This window comes from Ambystoma mexicanum, chromosome 6p (assembly GCF_040938575.1).
Source record: "Ambystoma mexicanum isolate Mex_15411 chromosome 6p, UKY_AmexF1_1, whole genome shotgun sequence".
Taxonomy (NCBI): Eukaryota; Metazoa; Chordata; class Amphibia; order Caudata; family Ambystomatidae; genus Ambystoma; species Ambystoma mexicanum.
In genome coordinates this window covers 357712968-357737696 of record NC_090935.1, presented here as the reverse complement: position 1 = coordinate 357737696, position 24729 = coordinate 357712968, and the positions used below count along the sequence as shown (strand labels likewise).

Sequence of the window (24729 nt, the reverse complement as noted above, 5' to 3'; positions counted from 1 at the left end):
AATGGTTTGTACACCAAATTGGGTACGACCTTTCCATTAGCACTCTCAGGATGTTGTTTTAGAAGGCTAGTAAAATCACTTTCAATTTCTTCTTTAGTATCTTTTTCTTTTGGGGCATTCAATATCTCGTTTTGGCATTTGATCTAACAATTGTTAGAATGGTGGTAGACTTTTTGATGTTGTTTCTTGGTCTTCTCACCGGTTGATTTTTTTTTTTTTTTTTGGTTTTCCTAGAGTTCACTTCTTGTGTCAAATTGATCACCTTTTGTTGATCTTTCTCACAATCGACTATCTCTGCGCTCACCTCTTGATCCGTGTTATGTTTAACTTTGTCAAAGACATTATAACATGGCAGGCTTAACTGCCTAACCTCCACAACATCATCAGGGTCCTTTGTATGAGAGATCTTTTCAAATGCAAATTGTTCCAAATGTGATACAGCCCTTTGTTCAAGGTCGTTTGTGACCTCAGTGTGGCTCTCCTCTCAGCATCTGCTTCCTTACAGTGCCTAAAGATCTCATACTGAGGAGCGCCTTGTCCTGTTTCCTCGCTTACAGTATTGCCAATTTTTTGATTTGATAGCTTTGTCAATAAAATTGTTTGATAGTTAAGCTTTTGGTCCATCGCCTCATGCAAGGGACAGTAAGGCTGTATTCATAGCCATTAAAGTTGGATTCATGAGAGGCTGTGGTATTGTCTCCTCGGTGGATTTATCAACCGGACATAATGATTGTTGCTCATCCCAGATTTCATTTGGACGTCTAGGAGTTGGGGGGGATGAAGGATAGTGAATGTATAGAGGCGTCTCGGTCAAAACATTCGAACATTTCTGGGGAATGTTTTGACTTTTGTTTTGGTGCAATATGTAACTCATCTTCATTTCTTCTGAATGATGTGTTTTCAGTCTTATCTTGCCTTGGTATGGGGAGAGGTTGTCAACCTGCATCAAATCCCCCGTATTAGAGTGAACAAAAACAACTTCATCCTGATTATCTGATGTATGACTTAAATTCATGAAATTGAGAGCATCTTCATCTACTTGACCCGTAATATGCATAGCGTGAGATTCTTTCCTCAATCTATGTTGTGCCTCTACTGAGCATGTTTTCGGAGGGCTCTCGTTGATCTTTTCCAGAGATGTATTTGTTGAGAGTATATTATTATCACAGCGTTTACACAGTCTGCCTAGTAGTATCCGATAGAATGCCATCACCTTTAAGGGCTGTTTTTTTTTTCCGCTAATGTTAATGGCAGCGACTTCATGCCTAAACATTTGTTTAGTTCTAACAATTTATCTTGTTTTGCTTTATCGCCATTAATAAGTTGCATCTTGGTTGGCCCAGACCCGTGGCTAGCCCCCTGACAGTAAAAGAGGCAAATGTCATTGCCCTTTGACGCTGTTCGATTTTGGCTTTTATTCATTTGTTTTTTATCCGCTATACATGTTGGTAGGTTTTTTTGGACTGGCGTATGCAGATTTGGTAACGCAACCATTGATGTTATGGGTTCACGGTCATTAAATAACATTGCATTTACAATCGGCATGCCTGATTTTAGGGTGAAATGACCTTTTTCCATTTGAAAGTGATTTAAGGGGTATATATTGATTTTGTTTTTGGTTTAAATTATAACCACCACCGTGTGAACAACACACGCTTTTTCCAATTTACACCACCCACAAGGCGGCTCCTACCAGCCTCGCTTGGGGTAACTTCCTACCTACTTATGCAGCCCTCACCGACCAAAAGAGATTTTTGATGGGCTGTGTTGTCTAATACACGATAGGCTGTGTATGAAATTTAAACAAGTCTGATGTTAAGGCTTCCAAAGAACACAGAGTCACTATAACCATTAAAACCCAACAGTCCCTTAATGATAGAAGCTAAAACTACAGCAGCGTTTTACAATATCAACATATGTAATAGAGATTTCAACACATACTCATGGTACCTCCAGTCAGATGAGGATTAGAGCGCCACCCTCCACGCTATCTCGCTAGACAGCGAGACAGTACACTTCACCAGTGCACTTCCACAAATATGCGTGCAAAAATGCGCACGCGCACATTAGTTAAAGGGTGGCTGGGTAATGTGGGAGTGGCATCCAAACGATTTCTTTTGTTTTTTTAAAAAAAAATGTCAAACTTGCTCTGTATCTTTATCCACGTTCGTGCAGCGACAGCAGCAAGAATCAAAAAAGGGCAGAATCCCCAGCAAAGCCAGTGAGACAGTACACTTCACCACTGCACTTCCACAAATGCGAGGCCACTCTGTCCAGTAGTGATATTGTTTCTGTTCCATGCTTTAAGATCAGCCCTGATTTCAACCAAAAGGCCAGGGTAGTGAGCCTGATATAGAGATGAGCTCTGTGTTGTGATATATGCCGTACTTTAAGACTCCCTTGGCCCTCCTGAAGGGAGTGGGTTCTTTAAGATGCTTCACTGTTGCATTAGCCATATTTATATTCAGAGCTTCACTTTTGTCAAGCTTCATTTTGCAGTCTGGGGCTTTGTGGAAGCCCTGCATGTGCTGAAGTAACGCCGGAACAGATGACTCTGATTCTGTGAGGTATGTATTGCCTATGAATAGCACAATCTTGTGTTCCTTATCCCCATAGGGGTTCCCTTTAATCGCTTCATCCAGCCTGATTCTAGAGGCCAGGGGCTCGACTACCATGGCAAACAGCAGGGGCAAAAGTGAGCATCCCTGCCTTGTCCCCCTGTAGAGTCTGAAGTCCCAAGAAATATGCCCACTGACTGAAACTTTCACAGTAGGCGCAGAATACAGGGCAAAGACCGCCCCAAATAAATCCCTCCCCCACATCATATTTGTTAATTACTGCACAGAGGAAGGGCCACTCGAACCGGTCGAAGGCTTTTTCTGTATCAAGTCCCAGTATCATGGTTGTCTTGAGGTTCTGTTAGCGATAGCTATAAACTCTTCTGTTTCCTCATGTCATCTAGTCCCTGCCTTCCAACAACAAACCTGGATTGCTCTGGATCCACAAGAGCGGCAAGTACCTTATCTAAATGGTTGTCCACAATCTTGGCATACATCTTACTCTCTCTGTTGAGGACCACTTTTGGGCGGTAGGAAGAGCAGAGGGTGGGATCAGGGGCTTCCTTATGGATAACTGAAAGTGTATCTCCCCTCCGCCCCATTGTATTAGATGATGCCAGCATGCCCAGGTGTCTTAGCACATTTCAGAGAGGGAATAGCCTGTAGGATTTTCTCCTTTGTGAAGTCCTCGTTTAAGGCTTCACGCAGAGTACCTGTGAGCCGGAGAAGAGTGCCTTTGCCAAGGCAGTTCTTTATTAGTGTAGGGATTGGGCTCTCTGAGGTACAGAGAACACAGTAGTACCTATCAAATTCCAGCAGTTGCTCATTTTCAGAGAACACCAACTTGCCTCCTTTCCTCTAATTCCCACAATGTGGGTTTTCGTAGCCTTTCTAAGCCTCCGCGTCAAGACCTTGCCCTCCTCCACCCTCTCAAAGTAGTGCTTTGCCGTAAGCAGGGTGAAGTCTGCATTTGATGTTTTGAGCATATTCAATATATTCTGATCTTTTTGTAGATTTCTAAAGGCTTTATGTGAACCAGTGGACCTAAATTTCTCTTCAAGTTCTTCAAGATTACTCTCTTCTCGGCTTGTTGAGATTCGCTTCTTTAGAAATAAGCATACCTCTTATGTGTCTGTTCAAGGCATCCCACCTGGTGCTCTGATACCTCATCGGACCTGTTGTTCATGAGGAATCGCATGTATCCCCCTCAATGTCCTTGCAGATAACTAGGTCATTTAATAAGGAGGGGTTCAATTTCTCCAGTTTGTCTAGGCTCTTCTGGTGGAATGTTCAAAGTTATCTGGATGGTTTTGTGGCCAGAAAATCCTCTGATCCTGATATCCATGCGACCCAGTGCGTGCAGAGCATTCTTACCTACAAATAAGTAATCCTTCCTAGAATATGTGCAGTAAACATGGGAGTAGAACGTGTAGTCCTTTACATTGGGATTGGCGTACATCCAAGAATCTAGTGCTCTACTATAAACCTTTTGATGCATCCCGGTTTCCATCAAGTGGAAGGTTGAAGTCCCCAGCTAGGATATTGTGTCCTGCAGCGAAGGATTGCAGTTACATACTCCTACTACACAGGATCTAGTTTTGGATGGAGTCTGGCCCATCCACGAAGGCTACGGTTTCCCGGGAGCAGTTTAACTGCCCATGTACAAAAATGTATCTCCCTTACCTATCCAAGTTGGTCCCTCTAACTGGAAAAGTACCCTATTTCCTATCAGGACACCTACCTACTGCTTCTTCTGTTTGCATGTGGAAAACAATTGGTGTGGGAAAGGTTTAGAGCCGAGTCTGCCTGTATTACCTCTCAACAAATTGTCTCTTGGATGCATACCAGATCTACATTCTCCTCTCTGTCTCTGAAGGAGTTGGGCTCTCTTCTGTGGTGAATTCAACCCCCTGGCATTATGTGTAATCAGTTTAATAGCTATATCTATGGGGGTAATAGCCAAAGCTCGGCTCCTCTTTTGGCCACAATCCTATTGAGTCGACAATAGGCGGAGGTAAAAAGTTCCACCCAGAGAGGCCTCTTAAAAAATGAAGAATTGCTAAATGGATGGGTGCTTCAATGTGATTTAAAACTTGAACTAACGTACCATGAACAACACAATAAGGGGTGTGAAACTATATAATCCTCCCGCCTCCCCTCTTCCTCTGGAGTGGTCATACCCTTTGGTTGAGCCATCCACTATTCATTATTGCCCGAGGCTCCTGTCCCATGGATTCCCATCTCTGTTTCCCCACTACTAGGCTAGTGAGAGTAAGATTACATTATAATGTTGCAAGAAAATGAAATCAAAATAGTCAGCCTGAGCTAGTGGATTGAACATGAGGTTCTCCAGAAAGCCCAGTTGGCCCATTACGCTGCCACTTTTTTCTGCTCCACCAAATAGTAGCAAGAAATATGGGGAGGGGTGCATTTATTTTTCACCCTTGCCTTCTGTTGTTTCTCTGTGATGAGGCAGAAGGCCGGTCTCTTTTGTAGGGTAAGGAGGCAGACTGGTTATGATTTTATGAAGTGATTGTTTCCAGCTCTCTGGAGACACATAGGATATTTTCCTTGGTGGAGAAGGAATGGAATTTCATAATCGTCTCGAGACTTAGCTGTAGCCCCTTTCCTAAGTGGCCCCACTCTGTGCACTCAGTGTGGTGCGATACCTCCTCTGGCAATGTCCAGAAACTTATCCTGGAAGAATTGCTGCACCCAGCTTTTCAGATCCGGACCCCCTTCTGGCCTCCTCTGATCCTACAGTTCTATGTCTGTTTTTAAGGTCCTCTATGGTGGCGACTAGAATGGCATATCCTGCTTCACACCCACAAGCTCTCCCTGAAGCTGTATTATGTCCTCCTGTAGCGATGGGAATGATTGTTCTGTGTCGCCCACTCTGGGTCTAATCTATTTCAGGTCCCTGGTAAGGTCTGTCACAGATTTCTTGATTTCTTCTGTTGCTGCTTGAATTGACTTTTTGATTGTGTGTGCAATCTCATCTTTCACTTACCCTAGACATTCTTTCAGGTTTTTTCTAGGGACGGCAGTGGGTTGTGCGCCTTCAGCTCCAGCCGTGCTATCATGGGGCCATTGTAGGTTTCTCTTTAGCCTCAAACCACTTCTCTTCCCCCCATAGTAGGTTTCGGGTTCCAGAGTGAGGTGCCTGAGCAGGTGATGGTTGTGGGCTAAGAGCCAAGGAGAGAAACCCAAAAGTGCAGTCCCTTTAAGTATTTTCCTGATTCAGTAGGAGGCCCAAGGTAGGACACGTCGATAAGAATGAGACCATTCTCTTTTCAACATGGTTATTGCGTCAAGTTTATTGAAGCTGTTTGATGAGGGATGGGCCCTGCACCAGTTGTGGAAGCACCAAAGAAGGGCAGACGAGACCTCTGAGCCCATGTCCTACCCCACTCACTATCGGCAGAGGGATAATGGGTAGGCCTCCAATGTCTAGCTGAGAGTCATAACAGTGTACAGGGACCCAGTGGCACATCAACAGCCAATGGGTGGCCAACCGGGCAGCACTTCCTATGCTCAGCATCATTGAGACGGATATGGTGTCCGCACTGCTCCTGTGTCTGTATGGAGTTCCCAAGTCTCAGTCGCAGGCAGCAGCATATGTAAGCCTCCTCCCTGTGTCTTGCAGTCACCGTGGGTGGGCGGGGGTGCGCCGACTGAACTCTCCTTGCGCCAACAGCCCTGTGTGGGCAGCGGACATGTGACATGCCCTGTGTGGCCGGTCTCCCAGCGCTGCGCCGATGGCTGCTGGGCCCACCGCACTCCTCCATGTGAGGCCTTAATCCATGTTGGGACCCGGCCTATGATCCGGCTGGGGCCTCCATCAGATCATGCCTCCGCCACGGCTGCAAGATTGGTCACAACGAGCTCTGGAGTCCGGGGAGCAGCCAGATTTCCTCCTTGGGCGCTCCTGGGGGTACCATGTACATGGAGCTGTTCAGGTCGACTGGAGCTGGCCTTGACTGGCGCAATCAGCCACTCCCCCCTCAGTGAATGCTTTCTATAGATTTGACTTCATTGAAGTTCTTTCTGCCGGCTGTGTCTTGGCTTTGTTACTCCAATGTGCAATCTTTCACGGTAATGGTGGTGTATGGCTCAATTAGGTAAGAGTGTGGAAACGGGTGCTCTTAGGGGACTAGAGATGGAAATTAATACTGTCTGTTCCATTTCCATTACCGGTTGTTAATTTGCACATTTTTACTTCAGCATAATTTGGACGAAAGTCATCAAATGTGTGAAGTTCGGTCTGTTTTTGTTTTAACACATTTTGAGCCAGTAGCAACTGATAAATTGCAACCAATAGCCGAAACAGCTTTTGAATTTGCTAGCACATTGAAGCTATGTAAATTAATTACTGTGACTTTTTGCATTTGAACAGAATTGCAATGTGGTAATGCTAAACAATTTGAACACCAGAGGGAGCTCTGAAATTCAACAGTCTGAGATACATCAACTCCTTACCTCACACCATGTGCACTTAAACAAAATTCTCTTTGAAACACAGTTCTGTTGTATAAAGTGCCTTACAAATGCTCAATAAAATAAATGTCTGCTTTCATGGGATTCTTGGTGAATTGCTCACTGAAACATTGTATGTGTGTGAATATGCTATTGCTTAAATATGCTTGTCGATTAGATTAGAGCTAAGGTATATTTAGTCCCCTTCTATGTATCTGTTTCTGTGGAAAAGTGAGTGTTATTTGAACTATCTACAACTCAATGATATCAAGTTCCAGTGCTGGCATAGAGTTTCAACAGGCACGTCTGAGAATCTTTTTACAGGAAAACATTTGGACCATTGTTCATTTGACCTTCTCCTTAGTTGACACAAACCGGTTGTGGAGAATTCTGAACTATGACCTGTGTAGTGACTTTTATATTCTTGGTACTTCAACTATATGCATTTACACGCTATATCCGCCTGTGCTTTGGCAGTGTTAAAGTTACTCCTCTGGTCGACCACTATAATGAATCTGAAGTGTTGGTGCAAATGACTAAGACTGTGGATGAAGTGGCACATGGGATGTTGGCCAGTGGACTCTAATTGAATCCTAGCACAACTGAAGTTAAGTTGCTTAGTCCTAAACTACAACTTAGGAACTTTGCTAAATCTGCTGCTTCACCATCTCTTTTTGGTCTTCAGCTTACGTCAAAAAGATGATAAACCTCATTTTTTTATGGCAGGCTGGTTTAGAATTCAATAGCCACATTTGTGTTCTTTAAAATGCAACTATGATGTCCTGCCCTTCTCTTCTGTCGGCTCATTGATTAGTAGTATTGGACTATGCCAATGTCCTATTTCTGATGCTTGTTAATCTGTTTAGAATCACATGCTGTGCATATGATCCGACATCCAATGGTAACCACAGAGTATTGCATCTTGTCTTTCGGGGACCGAAAGGGGACGCCGGCATAGGCGTGTCTGTAACACTATCCCTATCGTGACGTGTAGTGTACCCAAAATTCCTAACGCGCTGAGGTCCTTCAGATTGTTTTTTTATAGCGGAGCTCTTCATAAGAGACATTGTTTATCTTTATACCGACTTCTTATTTTCCCCATAAGTCACTTCGACAGCGATTCAAGCAACTTCGGCGAAGACTGCAGGAAGTTTCTACGGCGGTGATTTCTGTGCCTAATATCCGGCGGCTGAACCTTCCACGTGGCCGGGCCCTCTGGCAGAGTGGGGTCGGGGTGGCCATATCTTTCGTTATGTCTCTCTTTCCCCATGTCTCTCTTTCCCCCTCTTTGACCTCTAGGTCTGGTCATCTTTGTTTATACCTTTCGCTATGGAAAGGACTCCATTTAGGTTCTGCCCTAAGTGTAGTGTTAGGTACCCGTGGAAAGACGAGCACAGAACTTGTAATTCTTGTCTACCCCTCTGATGCCGCGGTAGATCTACTGCTGGCCCATTGACTCACGCCGATTCGGTGGAGATTGAGGATAGCACCACGAGGATTACTTTGGCGGTTGGGCTGACGCCTAAGATACCATCGAAACGCATGGAGTGTGCCGCGGACAAGTCTAAAGACACACCATGGCGCCCCAGTACTCGCGAAACCTACGAGGACAGTCAGCCTCTGTCCAGTACCCTTGGGGCCAAATTTCTATGCCAAAGAGAGGAAGACGAGGTTTTTCCACCTTTGGGCCATTTTGGATCATCCAAATGGACCAGGGAGAAGTTAGAAGGATGCATGGACCACCACGAAATTATTGTCTCGCATTCTGAGCAGCCTTGACCTAAGAGATCTTGTGAAGACCCTATTTTGGGGTCAGCTTCACGTTTCCTGGAAAATCTTGACTCTAAGCCTTCAGCTTCTGTCCACCATGAAGATCTGGTCCAGATGGACACCTATCAAGACATCTACGACGAAGAAGACCCTTCCTTCCTGCAGGATTACCCTAATGACTAGGCGGATGCCATGGACAACTGGGAAGAAACCCAGCAAGTGGAGACAGAGCCATGGACGCTCCCCACGCAAGATCAGGACACTGATGTCCTATGCCTGGATTCTCCTCCCGCCTGTAGACTATCAAATGGCCTTCAATGCCATCTTAAGGAAGGCAGCCGAGCACTTTCAGATCACCACCCAGGAGGCGGTACCCAAACAAGATTTTGTGGAGGACATTGTCAAACCCCATCCCCCCCACCCCCCCCTCAAGCAAAGTCATTCACCTCCTGAACTTTAAGAGAAGGTGGTTGGCCCCCTCCCTGGTCACGCCAGCTCAGACCCGGGCAGTGAATCCAAGAGTGGAGAAACTATTTTGGCCAGCTCCTACGGACCCTCAATATATTAAAGGCTCACGATGGAACCTTGTATAAGAAGGTGTCCAGGAGGTTCCTGAACCCGCTAGTTCCAGACTTCGCACCATTGTGGCCGAGGGCAGGCAAGTGAATCAGAATATAATCAAAAACACTCTGGATACTGCTGAGACAGCAGGCAGGTCCCTGGCCCAGGGCACACTACTCAAGCGGCATGAATGGCTCCGCAACTTGAGGTTCAACCCTGAAACACAGACCGCTCTTATTAATAAACCCATAGAAGAGACCAATCTCTTCGGGAAAGCGGTCACCGATGCTTTGGAGACGGCAAAGAAAAAGCATGAGACTCTTAAGACCTTAAAACAAATAACTCAGAAGCCCCCCCCCCAAAGGGGAGGCGGTTCTCGTCAGTCCTTTTGAGGGCACTCCTGTGCAAGTCAAAACAACTTCAATACGGGAAATTGGAACTCTGGAAAAACATACGTAATCCCTGCCAACTACCCACCTAGGGGTCAACGACACGGCAAGGGCAGAGGCAGAGGCCCCAACCCCAGAGGAGCTGCAGCCTTTGGTCAGAAATGTCCAACTGATCCTGGCCCCCTCCCATGTCACACCGGTCGCAGGGTGGTTAACATCTTTCCTCGCGGCATGGGAGGGTATAACTTCAGACCAGTGGGTTATAAAGACGGTCGCCCACGGGTACTGCGGGGAATTCGCCCAACCACCACAATTCAGACTGCCACGCTCACAGCGCCTCTCGCCGGACCACCTGCAGATCCTGAATCAAGAGGTGGAAGAGCGCCTCTGGGAAAGGACGCCATAGAAGCCGTCCCTATTCTTCAGGTAAACAAGGGTATCTATTCAGTGCACTTCCTTGTACCCAAAAAGGACCTCACCATGCGCCCTGTTCTAGACCTGCGCCCAGCAAACAAATTTATAAAACCTCAAAAGTTTCATATGGTAACGCTACAGGAAGTGATCCCACTGTTGAAACAGGGGGGACCACATGGCAACATTGGACATGAAAGATGCATACTTTTATATTTCAATGTTGCCAGCGCACAGGAAATATCTAAGGTTCATGATAGAGGACAGGTATTACCAATTCAAAGTGCTCCCCTTCTGCATTGCCTCGGCACCAAGGGTGTTTACAAAGGTCCTGACAGTAGTGGCAGCACACCTGCGCAGACTATTCGTCCTGGTTAACCCTTACCTTGGCACCTGGCTCATAACAGGGGACTCTTACGACACATATTTTTTAAACACCCAGAAGACAGTAGACCTTCTGTTCAGCCTGGGATTCTCTATCAACGAGAAAAGGTCCAGTCTAGTCCCCAGTCAAGTAAAACAATTTCGAGGGGATTGGGTCCTCCGAAGTATTCCATATCTATGACAGTAATCACCACAGCTGTGCTGCTTCGGAAAATCTTTCTGCGTCTATGACGTCGATACTACGGTGTCCTCGAGGGCCTCCGTCGAGCCGACGTTACCGGATGTTATAAATAGGACGCACAACGCCTGTAGCCTAAGTTCTGTTTTTTTCCGCGAACGTGTTCGCTGCAGAGATCTCGGCGCGCCTCGATTCTACTGAATCCTGTTCTTTCGGTTCTTCGAACCTGTTTCTTCATTGCTATTGTATGAGGTCTTCGGCTTCTTCCACCCCGCGGTCCCAGTTTAAGAAGTGTCGGGTGTGCGGGTCCAAGATGTTGCTGACGGATACGCACAACGCTTGCCTCTGGTGCCTCGGGAGGACCATGATACGGACGACTGTGTCGACTACCAATCGCTCACATCAAAGGCCTTGCGGGAGCGTAAGAAGAAGCTGTTGGTCGGTAAGGTGGCCAAGCCCCGGAAGTCGCGTTCCACTGGTCTTTCCATGGACGATTCGAGGGGCGAGATTCCACATCGTCGTCGTGAGTCCGGGGGTTCTCGGTCTGGGAGTCGGTCCCGCCATTCCTCTGCTTCTTCGAGGCACTCCAGGAAGCGCCGTCACAGGTCGCCTTCCCCGTCCTCTTCCGAGGACTCCGCCCGTCGGCGGGTTGCTTGTCCCAACAAGCATTCCACTCCCAAGGAATGGGATTCCTTTTCGAAAGGAGATGTTGGCGATTTTTCAATTGCAGGGCTCCGGTCCGACTGCGCCGTCTGATGACGCCGGTCGTGGCTGTGCTAGAGACACCGCTCGTCCGCCTTCGGGCTCGAGCAGTCGTCGCAACCACCGGGCGCCTTCGAGGTACGGTGGCACCCCCCAGGAAGGCGCTGGCCAAAGCTAAACATGTCTTTGTGCCTTTTTTCTGTACCCTCCTTCCAGCCTCTGGATTATGTTTCTGAGGTGGATGAGGGGTCTGAGGAAGGTGAGGGTCCTGCAGGGGTTCCTGATGACATTGTTTCTGGTCATAGTCAACTTGAGGACCTGCGTCAGTCGCTGCACGACGCCAGTGGTCTAGACACCTCTCCGGAGGTGGAGTTTGGTAGGCCAGAGCCTGGCATGCATGCCGACTCCTCATACCAGCGCCTCATGTCGAGGGTCACGGATTACCTGGGGTGGTCTGCCCCCCCTGGGGATTTTCAGCAGGATGACCTGACTGATATCCTGGACCACGGTCCTCCAACTGATCCGGTGCTGCCATTCCATATGGCCTTGCAGAGAAGGGTGGCAGCGGCTTGCACTTCTCCGGAGAGTCTCCCGGCAGTGAGCAAATCCTTGCCGAAGAAATATCGCCCAGCCAGTGGCAACCCCTGCTACTTGACCACGCACCCTACTCCGGAGAGTTTGGTGGTGCAGGCGGCTATGGCCCCAGCAAAGCAGGCGTCATACCCTACCATCCCGCCTGATAGGGACGACAAATGTTTTGACGGCTGGGCGAAGAAGGTATTTTCTTCTGGGGGTATGGCGCATCAGGCTGCCAACTCTGTTTGTGTCTTGTCTTGTTTCATGCACACTCTGTGGAACTGTATTTCCCTAGCGGCTGATCATATTCCCGAAGGGGAGGAACGGGATGGTGTCCTTGCTGTTGTGCAGGATGGCAAGGAAGCCATGTGTGAATCCATTCAGTCGGGTCTGGACATGGTTGATTGCATCAGCCGGTCCATGGCGGCGAACACCGTAATGCGCAGGTTTGCGTGGTTGCGGAAGTCGGGTTTTGCTCCTGATGTGCAAGCCCACCTCCTCAACATGCCCTTTGATGGTGAACATCTTTTTAGCAGCAAGGCTGACGAGAGTCTTGAGAGGTTGCAGACCGCCAAAGCTGCAGCAAAGTCGTTGGGCGCTGCAGTTCGCCAACCTGCGCCTTTTCGTCCTAGGGCACAGCATTGGAGGAGAGGTTCCTTTCGATATTACTCGTCCTTTGGTAAATCGAGAGGAGCTGCAAGTGAAAGGGGCAAACGTAGGAGTGCCAGAGGTGGAAAACAAGGTACTCGAGCTGCCAAGGCCGCGTGAGCAGTTGCCTCTTTGCCCTCAGGCACTGTCGCAGCCGCTTCAGCTCAGTCATGAGGCCCATGCTTCTCCGTTTGGGGGAAGTCTGGCGCAGCATCTCATAGGATGGCGTACCATTACTTCAGATGTGTGGGTTCTGGAGATCATAGCTCACGGCTGCTGTCTTCCTTTCCGACCGAGGCCTAACGACAATCCACCAGGGAATCTCTCTTTGAAGAGTGCGGATCCGCTCCTTACGCAGGAAATTCAATCTCTGCTGAAGAAGGGCGCCATAGAACTGGTGCCTGTAGCGGAGAGGAACAAGGGATGGTATTCCCTTTTATTTTTGATTTTGAAGAAAGCCTGGGGATTGAGACCCATCATGGACTTGCGCGGTTTAAACAAGCTCCTTAGGAAGGACAAGTTGAAGATGGTTACTCTCTCTCAAGTCCTCCAGGCCCTTCAACTTCAGGACTGGTTGGTGTCTCTCGACCTCAAGGACACTTATTTTCATGTGACGATCCATCCCAAGTACAAGAAGTACCTGAGGTTCGCGGTTGGCGACTCGCACATTCAGTTTCAGGTCCTGCCGTTCGGATTGACCTCCGCCCCAAGGGTCTTTACCAAGCTCATGGTGGTGGTGGCAGTGTATCTCAGGAAAGGGGGGATTCAAGTCTACCCCTACCTGGATGATTGGTTGATCAGGGTGCGCTCTCCCGAGCAAGTCTTGGTTCATCTGTCCGTCACCTGCCACTCCCTTCACAAGCTGGGCTTCTCCCTCAACTTAAAGAAGTCCCACTTGACGCCAACTCAGCGGCTCTAGGACATCGTAGCAGTGCTAGACACGTCCCTGGGGCAGTGCTTTCCTCCCCAGGTGAGGGCTCACCACATTCTGCAGATGGTGCACAAGTGTCAACATGTCCAGAGTCTCCCAGCGTTCGAGTTCTTGAGGTTGCTCTGCCTCATGGCATCCTGCATTCTTCTGGTGCCAGAGGCCAGTTTGCGGATGAGATCTCTGCAATGGGCTCTCAAGCTCCAGTGGTCACAGTCCTCCGGCAGGATGTCGGACCGCGTTCAGGTGCCGCCCTCGGTCGCCCAGGACCTCCTGTGGTGGGCCGTCGAAGGCAATCTGATGAGGGGGGCTCCGTTTTGGGTGAGGTGACGATCGTGACGGACGCGTCCCTCACGGGATGGGGAGTTCATGCCAACAAGCTGACAGTCAGCGGTCGTTGGTCTCCGGTGGAGTCCAGACTCCATATCAATCTGTTGGAGCTGAGGGCCGTCAGGCTTGCCCTGAAGGTTTTCTGCCGACTGTGCGAGGAAAGAATGTCCTAATTCTGACGGACAACACAGTGGGCATGCACTACCTCAACAAAAAGGGAGTCACTTCCTCTGCGCAGGGAGGCGATGCAGCTCTGGTTCTGGACAATCCAGCAGGAAATTTCGATCTCAGCAATTCATCTGGCCAGAGACGAAAACGAGACAGCAGACGCTCTGAGCAGGCAGAGCGTGATCTCTCACGAGTGGGTTTTGGCTTGGGAGATTCTCCTGGAGATCTTCGCCCTTTGGGGGACCCCTCAAGTGGATCTCTTCGCCTCAAGTGTCAACCGGAAGTGGGAAAGGTTCTGCTCGTGGGAATTTCCTCCAAGAGGAGCCTTGAGAGACGCGTTCGTAGTGGAGTGGTCCTTCCCACTGCTGTACGCGTTTCCTCCAGTCCCAGTCATCCCGCAAGTGTTGCAGTAGTTACGGAGGTTCAGTTCGCGATTGATCCTCATTGCTCTGGCATGGGCCCAGAGGACGTGGTACCCGGACCTTCTCGACTTGTCCATCTGCCCTCCACATAGTCTTCCCTACCGAGACGATCTGCTCTCACGGGAGGGGTGCGAGGTTCTCCGTTCAGAGGTCAAATCCCTCAACCTTCACACTTGGCTTCTGAAAGGTTGAGGTATAAGGATTGGGACCTCCCTGAAGACGTGATGGAGGTGTTGCTTTTAGCCAGGCGGCCAGCAACTAAGTCCCTGTACCGTTGCCGTTGGAGAAAGTTCTGCGACTGGTGCAGGGTTAAGAATGTGGATACTTTTTAATGCGACATTCCTGTGGTTCTGTCTTTTTTGCTTTCTTTAGCCCACAGGGGTTTGCAAGTGGGTACCATTAAAAGTTACCTGGCGGTGCTGTGCATATTTAAGAGCTCGTCTGAGGAGTGTTCTTATTTTAAAATTCCTTTAATTTCCCAGTTTCTGAAAGGGCTCACTAATGTGTTCCCCCCGTCACCTTTCCAGGTGCCCGGTTGGGATTTGAACCTTGTTCTCAAGTTTCTAATGGGTGCTCCATTTGAGCCTTTACATTCTCCAGCATGGGTTCTGGCCTGGATTCACATGCTCATGAATATTCCCCGTCATCAGGCTGGGAATCCTCGGTAAAGAAAAAATCAGTATCAGTTTCATTTCTGATCTGTCTTTCTTAGTAGTAACCAATCACTGATCTCTGGGTCATACTGCCCCCAGCCAATGACTGCCCTCTCCCTAAGCCCATCCCCTGACAGCCATCCTCAGATTTTTACCGCACATTCAAGTGTTGGGAGTTCTTGTGCTTTAGCTCTCAAGCTTTTACTGCGTTTTCGCGCTTTTTCAGGAGATTTTCTCATTTTTTCAGTTTAATCGAGCCTCAAGCTCCACCGTTTCCACTTCCGAATAAGGGGACCCGTTTCGGAATTCTTCTACGCCCCTCAAGGGTGAAGTTTTCATCGAGTTACGCTTCTTAGAGGTTCCAGAAGATCTGAGGCCTACCTCAACAGACATGGCCCAGGACAAGGGAAGCTCGATTCCCGGATCCAAGCTGTTCAGGAGCTGCCCGGGATGCGGATTGCAAAATGTTTTCAAGGAAGACGAGCATTCGAGATGTCTCTACTGCCTCCATGAGGACAAGACGCACATGGAAAAGGACTGTGCGTTCTGCAAGAACCTGTCGGAACGGACCAAGCAAGATCGTCGTTCCCGCCTCGCCGCCTGGCTGGAGAAGGGCACAGCAGGTACGAAGGCAAAGAAAAGGTCTGAGCGGTCTTCTAAGTCCTGTGAGGGCGCCCCGGCGACGAGGGCCCAACAGAAGGCCAAGCACCGCAAGTCCGCGGGCACCGGGAGCACCGAAAGGTCGGGCTCTTCGGCTGCCAAGCAGGGCGCTACTTCCCTGGCACGATCAACTGCGAGCCAGCGCTCTGGTTCGGGGAAGAGGAAGTCTGAGAACCCGGGTAAGCTTCTCGAGAGGCCCCGGTCGATCTCGAAGGGAGCCGAGGGGGTGCGCGGCGATGACCCTCCCCCCCAAAGCGAAGGCCCAGAACGCACCTAAGGTGGTGAGGGCCTTGATCCACCCGCCAAAGGCCTCTATCGAGGTTGTCGCAGCAGCCCTGGCGAAGCCGGCAGAGGCTATGCCAGTGGAGGCGCCTCAGGGCCCAGTGTTTCCCTGCCACCGCGGAGGGAATCCTCTTTCCAGCCCATCGTTAAGACCCCCGTGGAAATAGGGGGGGGGCGGTGGCCATTACGGACTCGGATTCAGCCTCCGAGGAGGATCCGGTGGAAACCGTGAAAGGCCTCAACGATAGGTTCGAGAAGGTTCGATCCCAGGGGAAGGATCCTGCTGATGTGATCAAAGATAGCAACAATGGCGACGACGAGGGCCCTGTGGAGCAGCCATCACGCCCGTTGCAACCATTGCCCGAGCCCCAGGATAGTTCGGCTGCCATTTTGTTGGCGATCCAATCCTTACGTACTGAGATAAGGACGAGGTTACCACGGACCCCGACGGAGGATCCAGAGCCTGGACCGTCGGGAAGCCCTCCGAACAAGCGGAGGAGAGTCCACCCCGCACCGCCCCACGTGCCCACAAGGCCTGTGGACCCCTCACCCCCCTCGCCGGACCCTCGGGATGATACGGCGACAGATACAGCGACTGGGACGGATGACGACAGGGGCGATGATACAACGGACATTCCTTCATCACCCACCCCCCCTCGGGCCTCTCCGCCCGACGAAATTGGCTCTTTACACGCCATGATAGGCAGGGCATCTGAGCTCTTCCAGCTCTGCCCTGAGGAACAGAAAAAGGAAGGGTTTCTTTACCAACGACGGGATGCCAACGCGGTACCGTTGCTCGACGACATCTGGGACGAAGGGCTGGCTATCCTGAAGAACCCTTCCACGACACCTGCAGAAAGGGACAGGTACGAGAAGTAGTACCGGGTTCCCAACGCCACCCCCTTGTGCCTCAGGGCCCAGCCTACGCCGGATTCGGTCGTCTCGGCAGTGGCCAAGAAGAAAGCAGCGGGTGCGGCGGCTTCAACTTCCACTTCCCCACCGGACAGCGAGGGCAAGAAGTTGGACTCCATTGGACGACGAGTCATCTCGTCGGCGGCGACAACGACGATTAAGGCGGCCAATGCCTTGGCGATTGTGGCCCGTTAAGACAGGGAGCTCTGGTTCAAGATAGCTCCCCTGCTATACTTCCTACCGGACGACAAGACGGCGGAGGCCCTACAGATTCTGCATGAAGGTGAGGTGGCATCAGATCACGCCATAACGGTGGCAACGGACATTGCCGATACCGGATTTCGCCAGCTGGGCAACGGGGTTTGACTTCGACGACGAGGATGGCTCAGGGCTACGGACTTTCGCCAGGACTTCCTGACCAGAGTGTTGGATATGCTGTTCGACGGCAACAACCTGTTTGGGAAGACGGTGGATGAGTTCCTCCAGACCATCAAGACCGACACAGAGACGGCCCGAGCCCTAGGAGTCCTTCAGCAACGGCGGCCCTTTCGGAGCTCCGGAGGCAGACAGGGAGCCTCCAAGGGATCCAGCGGTTGCTCTTATACGTATCACCAGGCAGCCCGCTCCTCGTCGCAGGAGGCCTACAGAGGTCGCGGCCAGCAAGGAGGGTCTCACAGCCGTCGTCAAGGAGGCCGAGGCGGCAAGGCCTCTTCCAAGCAGGACTGATACAGCCGTATCGTCGGGCCCCCACCGAAGCACCCCGGTGTGAGGCCGGCTGACGAAGTTTGTCAGCGTGTGGGGTCCATCTCCACCGACCGTTCGGTGCTGGACACCCTGGCCCACGGACACTCGCTAGAATTTCTTTTTTTTAAAACTCTTTTTTATTAGTGGTCACGTATAGGCTGTCACAGCACATCTGTTTAACTGTTACATCAGGAGTAAAGTATCCGTTACATTTCACATAACAATATTATGAAGACAAGTCAGCATCAGTAATCATATTACATAGATAGGATCTGAACGGGCCTCAAATGTCCTTGGGTCTGCATGCCGAGGGTCGGGTTAAAACAAACTGTTCCTTTGACTCGTTGACATGTGTCAGTTCTTGTAGAAATTGGATCAGGGTGGGCGGGAGAGAACTTTTCCATTTCTGTAAAATACATTTTTTGGCAATAGCGCATGAAATGTTAAATAATCTTCTAATTTTCTCTGATTGCTTGCCAATGTCCCCAAACAAGTATTTCTGAGGAGTCAAATCGGGGGGCACCTCAGTGATTTCTTCCAGCAGCTCAGCCACCGCCCTCCAGAATCCCCTCAGTGCCGGGCAGTCCCAGTGCATGTGAAAGGATCCAGCCTGGGGAGCATTACATTTAGGACAGGCGTCGGAGTCATCCAGTGCAAACCTTGCGATTTTGGCCGGTGTATAATGTTGCCTGTTCAGGATTTTAAATTGAATCACCCTTAGACCAGCATTAAGCGAAACCTTCTTGGATAACGCTCAATAGCTGGCCCATTTCTTTTCTTCAATGGTCCCCTGTAAATCCGCTTCCCACTGCTCCTTTATCTGATTTAATGTAGAATTTCAAAAGAAGTGTCCTCGCATTCCTCCCGTGGCCAGGAAGGAGAATCACGTCCCTCAACGGCTGTTGGAGGTAAGGGCGATGCTCAAGAAAGGTGCCATCAAGCTCGTCCCCAAGAGGCTCCGGGACTCCAGAGTATACTCAAGGTACTTCCTCATCAGAAAGAAGACAGGCGGTTGGCGCCCCATCCTGGGCCTGCGTCGGTTAAACAAGTACATCAAGGCACAGAAATTCAGGATGGTCACCCTCCAGCACGTGCTGGGACAGCTGGCGGAGGGCGACTTCCTATCGTCGTTGGACCTGGAGGATGCTTACTTCCACATGCCCATTCTAGAAGGACACAGAAAGTTCCTCAGATTCGTAGTCCAGGGGCGTCACTACCAATTCAGAGCCCTGCCGTTCGGATTAAAGTCGGCACCCAGGGTGTTCACCAAGTGCCTCGCACCAGTGGCGGCGCGGCTGCGCCTGCAAGGGATCCACGTCTACCCCTACCTGGACGACTGGCTCATCCGGGCAAGGTCGAGAGAACTCGCTGTCGAACACACGGTGAGGACCGTCCGCCTGCTCACGGAACTGGGATTCACCATCAACTACCCCAAATCCCACCTGGTTCCGTCACAGGTGGCTCTGTTTCTGGGAGCGAAGCTCGATACAGTGAGGCGATTGGCATCTCCGTCGGAAGAAAGGACGAAGGCCATTTTGGGCAAGGTCCAGTGCCTGTTAGCCACAGATGTGGCCAGGGTGAGGTCCATCAAGTCCCTCCTCGGGATGATGTCCTCATGCATCTACCTTGCGCCCCTTTGCAGACTTCGGATGCGTCCGATACAAGAGTTCCTCGACGCCCGCTGGTGTCAAGCGGCAGGCAGCTTCAAATACAGGATCCCGCTCGACAAGGAGTTCCGTCGGGCGATTCTATGGCGGGGTACCCGTGCGCACCTCACGGCAGGCATGGACTTTCAGACCCGGCGTGGCAGGAGACAGTGACGACGGACGCCTCCCTGGAGGGATGGGGGGGGCCCACACCGGAGATCTCCACGCAAGAGGCCTATGGCTCCCGGATGAGAGGTCTCTCCACATCAACATCCTGGAGCTATGAGCCGTGTTCTGGGCGCTCAAATCGTTCCTTCCGTCCCTCAAGGACAAAGTGGTGAGTATCTTCACCGACAACACCACCACGATGTTCTACATCCAGAAGCAGGGAGGCACCAGATCCCCAGCCCTATCCAAGGAGGCCCAGGATCTGTGGCACTGGGCCATCGCCCAAGGGATGTTTCTGCTTCCCTTCCACCTGGCAGGAATAAAAAACACCATCGCCGACACACTCAGCAGAGAGCTGCGCTCGTGCCACGAGTGGGAACTACGCCAGGACCAGGTGGATTGGCTCTTTCAACGATGGGGCAAACCCCAGATCGACTTGTTCGCGACGGCGACAAACTCCAAGTGCCAGAGGTTCGCCAGCAGGTTCGCACAGCCGAGGAGCATGGGCGATGCTTTCTCGTTCCCTTGGGACGGCCTGTTCCTGTACGCGTTCCCTCCGTTGCCGTTGCTGCTCCGTCTCATCAACCAGCTCAAGTGGTCCAGGTGCAGCATGATCCTCGTCGCACCGGCGTGGCCGAGACATAACTGGTTCCCGGACCTTCTGGACTTGTCAGCGTCCCCACCTATCAAGGTGACGACGGACGCGGTGCTTCTCTCCAGAGAAGGGGGTGCCTTTCTCCATCATGACCCAGAGTCGCGGAACTTGCAGGCTTGGCTTCTGCAGCACTAGAGTTTGGAGGATACGTTATCCCAGCTGACTGCAGAGAGGTTCTTGCAAAAGCCAGGGCGTCCTCAACTCTCAAATGCTATGGACATAAGTGGAAGAGGTTTTCTGTCTGGTGCCGTGCACGGAAGATTAACCCTCTGCGGATTACGGCCCCTCAAGTATTGCTGTACCTACTGTCGCTGGCCAAAGCTGGATTGGCTCACGCTTCCATCAAGATTCATCTGGCTGCCATCTCCCGATACACCAGAACTACAGGATGGGCGTCCTTGTGGTCTCATCGTCTGGTGAAGGAATTTTTGAAGGGACTATTCAGATCGTTCCCGCCGGTGAAGGCTCCTGCCCCGGCGTGGGAGCTGAACGTGGTGCTGACCAGGCTCATGGGGGGGGCCCCCATTCGAGCCTATGCATTCAGCGCCGTTGAAGTTCCTGTCGTGGAAGACAGCATTTCTCGTGGCCATCACCTCTGCACGACGAGTGGGAAAGATCCAGGCCCTATCTTGCAAGCCCCCGTACTTGTCTTTTCACGACACGAGGGTGGTGCACCCCTCCTTTATGCCCAAGGTGCCGTCGGATTTCCACCTCAACGAGCCCTTGGTGTTGCCTGTTTTCTTCCCTTCGCCTTCATCGCAGGCAGAGAGAACTCTGCACTCGCTGAACATAGCTAGAGCGCTGAAGTTCTACGTGGACCGCATGAAGAGTTTTCGGAAGACATCACAGCTGTTTGTGAACTTTGGACCTGTGAATCAAGGGAAGGCTCTCTCGAAGGCTTCCATTTCCAGATGGCTCTCCGGTTGCATCATGCACTGTCACCGGTTGGCAAACCGACCGCTGCTCGGCCGTCCGAGAGCCCATTCGTCCAGAGCGATCGCTGCTACCACGGCGTTCCTGTCTGGTGTGCCCCTGCTGGACATCTGCAGGGCTGCTACGTGGAGGTCGACGCACACCTTCACAAGATTCTACTGCTTCGATCGGGACTCCAGGGAGGAGTCCAGGGTCAGCCAAGCAGTGCTGCGCAACCTGAGCATGTGAATCCATGCCAGACCCATGCTGGAGAACAACAGTTACAGGTAAGTAGAAGCCACTCTCACGACAGACGCATCCCTCACAGGGTGGGGGAGCTCACCTGCTTCAGCAGAAAGCGCATGGAGTGTGGTCCCCACAAGTAGCATCCAACCATATAAATCTGTTAGAGCTACTGGCGGTGTTCAAGACACTGAAAGCCGTTCAGACTCAACTACAAGGGAAGACAGTTCTGGTTCTGACAGAGAGCACCACAGCCATGTATTACCTGACCAAACAAGGGGGCACACACTCTCCAGGGCTACCCAAGCTGTCCCAAAACATTTGGATGTGGGCTCTCAAACACAAATTGTTTCTGTTGTCCCAACACGTTCCAGGGATACTCCATCTTCTAGCAGATGTGCTCAGCAGAGATTTCTCACTGCCGTGGAATACGAATGGCGTCTGCACGAAGACATCGTCTCCAACGTTTTAGCAGAATAGGGCTTCCCAGAGATCGACCTGTTCGCAACTCAGGAGAACGCCCAATGCCAAGACTACGCCTCCAGGTACCCCCAGAACCGCTCCAAGGGGAACAGACTCTGGATAACATGGTCAGGGAAATTTGTTTACGCTTACCCACCCCCCCCCGACTCACCTCCTCAACAAGATGCACCAGGAACCAGTCACCATGATATTGGTACCCCCCATGTGGGCCCGCCAACCCTGGTTCGCTCATCTAATGGAAATGTCCCTCTCCCCACCAGTAAAACTACCCTGCCTGTACAACATGTTGTCTCAGGACAGGGGGGAGACCCTACACCCATGCCCACAAACTCTGAACTTAACAGCCTGGCTCCTGAGGTCATAGAGTTTGGACATCTTTAGCTCCCTTAGAGATGCATGGACATTCACAGGGAAGCTAGAAAACCTAACACCCGTTATTGCTATTCCAGTAAATGGAAACACTGTGTCATCTGGTGTAATACCAAGGGCGTCAATCCCATCGATTGCTCACCCACACACATTGTGCTGTACCTAACCCCTTGGTTAGACACAGGACTGGTCTTCAATTCCCTAAATGTTTATCTTGCTGCTCTCTCGGCCTACACCACGTCACGTCACAACAGTGTCATGGTGGAAAATACCAGTGATTAAAGCCTTTATGGAAAAATGCATCACACTATGTTATACTCTTGCTAAGAGAGAACTGCCCTTCAAGTCTAGAGCACACTCTACTCTGGGCACTGGGGCTTCCATAGCATTCATTGCAAATGTTCCCCTAGAGTCTATTTGCAAAGCGGCAACCTGGGATTCTGTACACATTTTTACAAAACACTCATTCTAGATATGACTCTCAGGTGGGACAAGCAGTATTAAGACATCTTTTCTCTACTGTTCCTTCTCACAATCCACCTCCAACTCTGGGTACTGCTCGCTAGTCTATGCACAGCATGTGATTCTAAGCAGATTAATAAGCATCAGAAGTCATGCATTTCTCACCGTAATAGCATTTCCGATGATTGTATCTGCTTAGATTCACATGCGCCCTCCCTGCCTTCCCGCTCGGGGTGGACGGAACATGGACGTCTTTCTACTTTCTCTCTTCATGTACTCGCTCACAATAGCCTTGGGCTCCCTCATGGCAGAAAGAATACAATGGGAGGGACCTTGGCGCGTGAGGGATTTTGGGTACACAACACGTCACGATAGGGATAGTGTTACAGACACGCCTATGCCGCCGACCCCTTTCGGTCCCCGAAAGACAAGATGCAATACTCTGCGGTTACCACTGGATGTCGGACCATATGCACAGCATGTGAATCTAAGCAGATACAATCATCAGAAATGCTATTACGGTGAGTAATGCATGTCATACATGTCTTTCTGATATCAACTGCTGCGAACCATTGTAGAGATCAAAATGCTGCAGCTCGTATGCTTTTTAATCTTTCAAAATCTGAATACCCTTCCCCTTTTTACAGTCTGTGAAGTGGCTTCTGATAAAATGTAGACTTATTTTTAAAATCCCCTGGTATTCATTTGTTATGTTTCAGCTCCTAGTTACTTTAAGGAAAATATTCTGTACAATGTCCCTGGTTGAACATTACTATCGCAGAATAAGTTCTTACTAGTGATACCTAAACCGAGATGTAAATAAAGGGGCAACAGCATATTTTCTGTGGACGTCCCTGTTTGTGGAAAAATCCTCCTATTGTCCTTTGTATAATCAAAGATTATCTAGTATTTCAAAACAGATTTAAAAACACTGCTTTTATGCAAATTGGATTAAGAATTCCTTCATGATGCATGATGTGTCTGCTCCAAATGGCACCTTGATGCAGTTTATTCTGTCCCGTGTCGTGTTACAAATGACATCAAAATATTGCACATGTACCACTTGTCCAAGGTATGTAGTGTTATTATATTTTCTGCTTGCTGCTATCCAGGGGCACATTTCACAAACATTGTTGGGTATGCAGTTTTGTCCTAAAAGTATTGTATTTGTCAGTTATATTTAAAGGTGTTGTTCATTATTAATTCATGTATTTCTGCATTAATAGGATTGGAAAGAACGGTATGGAAATCGAAGTGAGGATTATACAAGGAACAGAAATGTTAATGCGGACCCAAAAGAAGCTTCCTACACAGAAATGAGCACAAACAGAAGTATGTTATCCCTTGCATTATCTCTTTACTCCACTAAACCCTTATTTGAAAACAATTGAACAACTGTAGATATTGTTTCTGAATTTAAAGTCTCTACAGGATTTTCTTGCCATCAAAATAGATATAAAAACCTGTACATAAATGTTTGTAATGTTGATTCTAAAAATGTTTTTGGGTGCAGTGATGCCCTGATAACTCATCAAAAGTAGTTTCAGATTTAGCCTTTGCTTTCCCTTCTTAATGGATGTCATGGGGCGATATTGCCTACCACTTGATACTGTTGCATGAAGCAATAGACATTTTTCACACCTTGTGTTTTAATAATGCCTCCATCAGTTGGGAAGCCTTACGGGTGATAGTATGTTGAACATCTGGCCCAATAAAATTTGTTTTTTATTTGGAGGAGGCACTGTTTTAATTGGCAGTCTGTTTTAAGTCTGCGCCAGCATACTTTAAAACCTTCCTGACTAAATACGAGCCTGGAAGAACCCTACACTCTTCTAAAAGGCACTGATCGGCTGCCCTAGAATCAAATGTGCAAATGGCCTTGGCAGGTCCTGTCCTATTTTAGCGGCACAACTATAGAATTTCTTCCAACATTCGCTTTGAAACAAATATAAAGCCCTTCCATAAAATCTCTAAAAACGCTCCTATGCAGCTGAATCGGAAAGACATAGACTGCCCTAGCCCTATTACCATGATCCTGT

General features: G+C 49.8%; 1 protein-coding gene across 1 annotated transcript in view; it reads left to right on the top strand.

Moving 5' to 3' along the window:
* The window catches only part of LMBRD2 (LMBR1 domain containing 2), a 1998085-nt gene that overhangs the window by 1849323 nt on the left and 124033 nt on the right, over positions 1-24729 (top strand). The window contains exon 16 of the mRNA XM_069627129.1: positions 23917-24022. Coding sequence (XP_069483230.1) covers positions 23917-24022 — 106 coding nt within the window. The remainder of the gene's footprint in view (positions 1-23916; positions 24023-24729) is intronic.